At 42.6% G+C, this 7,849-nt stretch overlaps 1 protein-coding gene across 1 annotated transcript; it reads left to right on the top strand.

Annotated features, from left to right (window-relative positions):
- Window positions 1-6,806: 6,806 nt before the first annotated feature.
- LOC139451837 (zinc finger CCCH domain-containing protein 13-like) lies at window positions 6,807-7,523 on the top strand. The gene has a single exon (XM_071233136.1). The coding sequence runs from the start codon at window positions 6,807-6,809 to the stop codon at window positions 7,521-7,523; it is 717 nt and encodes a 238-aa protein (XP_071089237.1).
- The last annotated feature ends 326 nt before the right edge of the window (window positions 7,524-7,849 follow it).

Below are 7,849 nucleotides of genomic sequence, written 5' to 3'. Positions count from 1 at the left end.
ACATGGCAATTTTGCCAAGGAATTTCCTTCAGAATACGGGAGTCAACGTCATGGACTGGCCGTCAAGGTCTCCCGACCTCAATCCCATCGAACACGTCTGGGATACTCTTGTCAGAAGTCTGCGCACTCTCCAGAACCAACCACAGAATTTTGCAGCAACAATGGCGTCGTCTTTCCAATCATGTGTTCACAAGCATCACAAGGTCCATGCGGAGGCGTTGTGTGGCAGTTGTCAACGCACATGGTGGCCATACACGCTACTGAACTTGTGTGCCATCAGATTCTCGTGTTTGGGACTTATGATTTCAACTGTTGATGTTATTTCCGAATACCGTAGTTGCTTGGAACAAATTATGGTTACCACCGTTAGTTAAAATCCTTCTTTGGACATTAATGATTTAAAATTCTCAGATACATTTGTTCGTTGTATATCATATATGGGATTACTTTTAAAAATTGAAGTTTTTAATTTGACTCAGTATATATACTATTTGTGTGTTTTTCACTGTGTGAAAAATATGATTGCTTCAAGAACGAAAATGCATGTACTGAGGTATTGATGGTGTCTCGTAATATGTACCGGATCCATATGATTATAATCATAGGTACAGTCATTACCACTGGGCTTCACGCTGCGATGTGGGCATGACAGGTTCATTCGTCAACGCTCGCGTCTTTCTGTAACCTCCGAGCTGGAATGGCTGGAGTTTAGCACACATTGATATGGTATACTATCACAACACGAAGGAACCGTATTTCCCCATGTATACATGCTAGGAAATGAAAGTGTAAGCCTAGGTCCAAATGACAAACGTTTGAAACTTACATATCATTTGGCCGCCAAGTGTGTATACATTTACACGGGTCTTGAAATGAGAGCATATTCTAGTCACTATGAACATATATGAGATAGCTACGCGATAAATCGCAAAGAACAATGAAGAACGAAGAGTGTTTTTTACGATAAAACATTGTTCTATCATGACATCATAGCTGGTGATTCAAATATGCGCTCGCAATTTGATGACATTATATAATAATCTATTTTTTAGAGGGAACTGTCTCGTATTAGCTGTTCCCCATAGATGTAGCTGGGGTACGCAGATAAACACAATGGTCGAACGATCGCATCCAAACGTGGGAGAGATATGGCAAATCGGTTTTCGGAGAAACGGTACATGTAATCGACGTGAGGATTGTGAAATACCAATCTTAATTCACCTGTTCGTAAAATGGATATGTCAGACATTGCTGAGGTCGGATTCTATTCAGGGAGTCATGATTATTAAAATTTGGGTAAATATTTTGCTTGTACATTTTATCCACATCCATAAAGGGGCTGTACATAATGTTGATATCTCACATAAGAAATAAACGACTCGTGGTCGTTGTTTATCGTACAATAAAACTCAGCAGGGAGAATAAATCACACGGGGCTGCGTCCCTCATGGTTTATTCTCCCTGCAGTGATTTATGGTACGATAAACAACGACCACGAGTCGTTTATTTCTTAAATAATACAGTGGTGTGTAAATGTGGCCATCGTTTTCATGTATTTCTATCTTGTGCTAAGGGAAGGGGCATACATGGATAAATCTAAAAGTATGACTTAACCACGGGCCTCAAATAAGAATTTGCATATTGAAGCTAGGGTCCCAGGCAGTGTGTCCTTTAATTCAAAATGAATCAAAATGCTTTTAATGAGACCTGTGGTCCATCACAAACCTCAGTTGCGATGCATCGTAACACCCATTTTGCTCTGAGGGAGCGTCCCATAACCCTCGTCATGGTTGCGATAATTCAACTGATGTTATCCCAACAACCCATATGTTTTTACGATATTATTTCAGACTGCAGCATGAAATACCAGGACGACGTGTAAAAGCCGTTGGACACCATGCCTGTGGATTAAATATGCGTCCTTATTTTGTTTAACAAAGCAAAACGCTAATTGTTTGTGCATGTATTCCGAACATCTAAATATTAAAACGGCGAAACAAATCTTTAAACAAGTTCGAATTGGACTCTTTAATCACTTATGCCACCTCCAACCTTTAAACTCATAACACTACAATATGACTTTATAAATATATATGCTTCCCGTGTTACGTGTTCAGGATTGCCTTGTGGCATCTTGTAGACTGTCTCCTGAACACTGTCGGAATGAAATCGGAATGGCCATATGTCAAAAACAGACAGATTTGCTTCACTTACACTTTGAGCAAGCATCCTTGGAGATATTATGACAGTGAATTTAAGATTTGGTAACCGAGTGTCCATATGTAAGAGTAATAGGGATAACAAGAAATATTGCCAGACGTCGGACCGTTCTCCCTAATCCATGACTGTATATTTTACAGTCAATTTTCAGTTTTAGACAGATTGGCTGAAATGAATTAGACTCGTTAATTTAATCTCCTCATGTTAATTTGGATCAGTATTCTGTTTACACAATATTTTGGAATCAATCTTTGTTTTCTTAATAAACCAGTGATATGTTTAATAATAGGTACCAGTGACCTGAGACAGTCTCCTCGTCAAAGCAGCTAACCTGATTAGGTTGTTAATTAGTCAAATGATAGATACCAGTGACCTGAGACAGTCTCCTCGTCAAAGCAGCTAACCTGATTAGGTTGTTAATTAGTCAAATGATAGATACCAGTGACCTGAGACAGTCTCCTCGTCAAAGCAGCTAACCTGATTAGGTTGTTAATTAGTCAAATGATAGATACCAGTGACCTGAGACAGTCTCCTCGTCAAAGCAGCTAACCTGATTAGATTGTTAATTAGTCAAATGATAGGTACCAGTGACCTGAGCCAGTCTCCTCGTCAAAGCAGCTAACCTGGTTAGGTTGTTAATTAGTCAAATGATAGATACCAGTGACCTGAGACAGTCTCCTCGTCAAAGCAGCTAACCTGGTTAGAAGCCAGATGAGTACAATAGTTAAATGTCAAAACGAGAGGACAGTGACCTATGGAATAAATAGGACAGAAATACTATACCATTGCTCTGTCCAAATTTGCAATGGCTACTTTAGCGGAAGTGTCGTTGCATGAACAGTTGTTGAAAAAGAAAGAGTCTGATAACAAGTCCTTATTATTGACCAAAAACGAATATGTTGCATTACTTGAAGAGTCCTCTCGTCAGTATTACATCTTTGGCCGGTATGAATTTCTCCAGTGTCGTGATATTGAAAAGTTTATTCGTAGCGTAATGACAGTGTTCAAGAACCCATATACTTTCCACATTTCGACGATATGTTTGGCAGCATTAAGAGAGATAACATTTCAACATGCTGGTCGTGACAAAGCATTGGAAATTATGCTAATATCACTCGTGAGGTTGTAAAACTGTAAAATTCCCTTTGCATTGAATGTCAGGAGGAGCGTAAACAAATCACAACAAAGGGCGTAGTTGTTAAACCCATCCTATCCAAAGACTATGGATCTCGAGGCCAGGTCGACCTTGTCGACATGCAGTCAATGGCTAATAGCTCACACAAGTGGATAATGGTACATCAAGTATTGTGTGTTGCGTCCATTGACATCTAAAAGTGCTGCAGAGGTTGGCTTTCGGCTGATGGACATTTTGCAGAATGATAATGGTAGTGAATTAACTGCATCTATTGTCACTGAGCTTCTTTGGCCTGACCTTCTGTTGGATGATGGGAAGCCCAAATACCCATAAAGCCAAGGTTTAGTTGAACGTTTAAACTGTGACGTAAAGGACATACTCACTGCGTGGTTAGGGGACAATGATTCAACAGACTGGCCAGTGAGTCTTCGTTATGTACAATCCCCAAAACAGGAGCCACAATTCTGGTAACAAATAATCAGAACACAAAGCCTTGTTTGGTAATGAAGCTAACATTGGACTTCGTTCCAATTACCAACAGAACTTCTCAGAGAATGGTGTCTGAAGACGTTCTTATTGCATCATGATCACCAACAAACTGGTGACAACAAGAACAGTTCAAATTGAGACTGATGATATATTTGTTCACACGTAACAACCGCAAAACATTTTGTTCCAACAATATCACTGTAATCTAAGTCACATATTTGTTAAAAGTATATACTCAAAATAGATCCAAATCAAAATAAGGAGATTAAATCATGGAGTCTAATTCATTTCAGACAATCTAAAATCCAGTCTCATTTTCAGGCAATATGTCTATTGACTGAAATGTCAGTCAATCAGAACATTGCGAGATTATAGATATTGAATGTAACGTCTACATGTAGATGTATATCGATTCGAACATAAAAGCCATATATATATTCAACAGATGACTCTAGATGACACGTTATTGGTAGTAGAGGTATATTTAGATTTGATGTTTTTCGAACTTAATCAGAAATCCTATACGACTGAAGAAATGCCGACTTTCCTTGCGAGACAAGTATTTTCATTTAAATCCATATAAGTTTAATGTGCCTGCATGTCAAATTACATTTAAAAGTGATCTTTAGAAATTTGATTCCTGCTGCTATTCAGTGTCATCGACAGCTGTTATAATGTTAACTATAGTTCCAGAAGGGCAAGCGACCACGCCGATATAACGACCTCAGTAACCGGTAGCCCAAACGATATTTCACCAACTCGTATGTGTTACAGTCAATGTCTTTATCCACTCAATATACATATTGCCTGATTATAGACATTGACTGTAACATATACACATCTCCCTGTTGATTTACATTCATTTGAGTGAGTGAGTGAGTGAGTGAGTGAGTGAGTGCGAGAGTGAGTGAGTGAGTGAGTGAGTGAGTATGGGTTTACGCCGATTTTAGCAATATTCAAGCAATATCACGGCGGGGGACACCAGAAATGGGCTTCACACATTGTATCCATGTCGGGAATCGAACCCGGGTCTAGGCTACCCGACCGCCCCGATTTACATTGGTGAGCACGTTGAGCCCGATAGTCCATATAACTTTCTAAGGCATGTAAACTTTTGAAAATTTATAAATTTATAAATGTTTCCTCGCCCAAGGAAAAACCTTAGTAAAAACATTTGAACATTTGAAATACGCTATGAGGAATTATTTCCTGGGGTTTCAACTTCATTTTCTACAAAAGGGCGGTCGGGTAGCCCAGTGGTTAAAGCGTTCGCTCGTCACGCCGAAGACCCGGGTTCGATTCCCGAAATAAGTACAATATGTGAAGCCCATTTTCTATTTCGCCCTGATATTGCTGGAATATTGCTGAAAGCGGCGTAAAACCACACTCGCTCACTCACTCATTTTCTACAAACCCGGTCATTGCATCCATGGCAATGGTTCGTGTGCATACGGCAATATGATAAGGGGTGTAGCTACATATAAAACAAACGGATCAAAGTTGGTTCATATCGGGAATCATACGCAAATCAAGTCATTGCATGTATTACTGTATTTGCGTGTGTTTCCAATGTATAAAATCCGTCTTTTGGTCATGTGTATATATCGCATATTTGGTGCAATTCATACAACATAAACATGTCGACTATCACACACGTGGGTATATTTCTGATGTCAGGTATTGTTAAATGACAGCGTTAATCCAGTTCACTCACTCAAATATAGGTTTTAAGATTACCTGTGACTTTGATATGAATGAGTGTCTACTAGATTCCAGCTACATGACGGCGCCTGGAAATAATCAAATCTGGACGAGACAATCCGCCAGGGTTTGATGCCATGAAATCCACGACCCTGGCCATGCGATCCATTTAGTCGACTCTTGCCACTATCGAGGAGGTGGGGTAGCCTGGTGATTAAAGCCGAAGACCCGGGTTCGATTCCCCTCATGAGTACAAAGTGTGAAGAACATTTCTTTGAAATTGCTGGAATATTGCTTGTCTTCATGGAGAGGGAGTCCTAAGTTGGATAACTTGTTCCTAATCCTATTCAACCGGACAAATATTGGTTAAACTAAACCAACCATACTCATTCACCGTACCCGTGAAGAAAACGGAAAGAAAATGTCTTCATCAACCCGTGATTGCCGTAGAAAGCGACAATGCTTGTCGTAAGAGGCGGCTAACGGGATCGGATGGTCAGGCTCGCTGACTTGGTTGATGCACGTCATCGTTTCCCAGTTGTGTCGATCGTTGCTCATGATGTCGATCACTGGATTGTCTGGTTCAGACTCGATTATTTACAGACCGCCGTCATATAGCTGGACTATTGCTGACTGTGACGTTTAACAACAAACACTTGTTAAACGACCAGCATACGCTACTGTGGACCAGTTCTACCCCGGGTCCCTAAGTAGACGACACTGTGGCCTGTAAATAATAGATTCTAGATCAGGCGTATGAGTAAATATCCATGCCATTGGGACAGGATGACACACAATCAGCCAAGAGCCCGAACATTACATCACCTCAGTCGACGTTTTCCGACAAGTACAGGTTGTTGGGGTTTTGGGTACACTTAATCCACTGACTAATTATTTTTTTTTAGATTTGACACATGTTAAGAGATTTGTTTGTTGTAACTATTTCTTGACATTTATGAACGCCTCCGTGGTCTAGTGGTAGAGCATCCGCCCGGAGAGCGGAAAATCGGGTTCGATCTCCGACCAGGTCATACCAAAAGATGGTACTTGTTGTTACCCTACGTTCGGCTAAACAAGGACCTTTCGGCTCGGAGTCAGTATACGAGGGACATAGGAGATACGAAAGACACGGGAGATACGGGAGGTACGAGGGACACGGGAGATACGAGGGGCACGGGAGATACGAGGGTCACGGGAAATACGAGGGTCACGGGAGATACGAGGGACACGGGAGATACGAGGGACACGGGAGATACGAGGGATGCGGGAGGTACGAGGGACACGGGAGATACGAGGGTCACGGGAGATACGAGGGACACGGGAGATACGAGGGAAGCGGGAGATACGAGGGATGCGGGAGGTACGAGGGACACGGGAGGTACGAGGGATGCGGGAGATACGGGAGGTACGAGGGACACGGGAGATACGAGGGATGCGGGAGGTACGAGGGATACGGGAGATACGAGGGACACGGGAGATACAAGGGATGCGGGGGATACGGGAGGTACGAGGGACACGGGAGATACGAGGGATGCGGGAGGTACGAGGGACACGGGAGATACGAGGGTCACGGGAGATACGAGGGACACGGGAGATACGAGGGAAGCGGGAGATACGAGGGATGCGGGAGGTACGAGGGACACGGGAGGTACGAGGGATGCGGGAGATACGGGAGGTACGAGGGACACGGGAGATACGAGGGATGCGGGAGGTACGAGGGATACGGGAGATACGAGGGACACGGGAGATACAAGGGATGCGGGGGATACGGGAGGTACGAGGGACACGGGAGATACGAGGGATACGGGAGGTACGAGGGATGCGGGAGATACGAGGGACACGGGAGATACGAGGGACACGGGAGATACGAGGGATACGGGAGGTACGAGGGATGCGGGAGATACGGGAGGTACGAGGGACACGGGAGATACGAGGGATGCGGGAGGTACGAGTGATACGGGAGATACGACGCAGTTAACGGGCAGTATTCTGCCTTATTTCTATTCCCCTCTCAAAAAGCAAAAAACAGTAATCTCGCTTTAACGCCAACCATAATAACAATTACGACCGATTTTCTAGTTAGCGTTTATAACGGGGCTATAAGGCGCAATAAAGCGTCGCGTTCAAGGCCGCGGGCATTAGTTCTGATTGTGCATGACAGAGCCTAGCCACGGTTCTCTTCTGGTGATGCTTAAAGTCAACCTAATACGTAATCGATTTTCATAAGCTAAACATTTTTGACACTCTCAATGATACAGACGGTCAATCTTGTTTTCTTAGAAACAGAGAGTACTTGCAATTTTA

This window comes from Haliotis cracherodii, unplaced genomic scaffold (genome assembly GCF_022045235.1).
Source record: "Haliotis cracherodii isolate W230 unplaced genomic scaffold, xgHalCrac1.p SCAF_9, whole genome shotgun sequence".
NCBI classification, from domain to species: domain Eukaryota; kingdom Metazoa; phylum Mollusca; class Gastropoda; order Lepetellida; family Haliotidae; genus Haliotis; species Haliotis cracherodii.
This window is presented reverse-complemented; position numbering and strand designations above follow the sequence as displayed.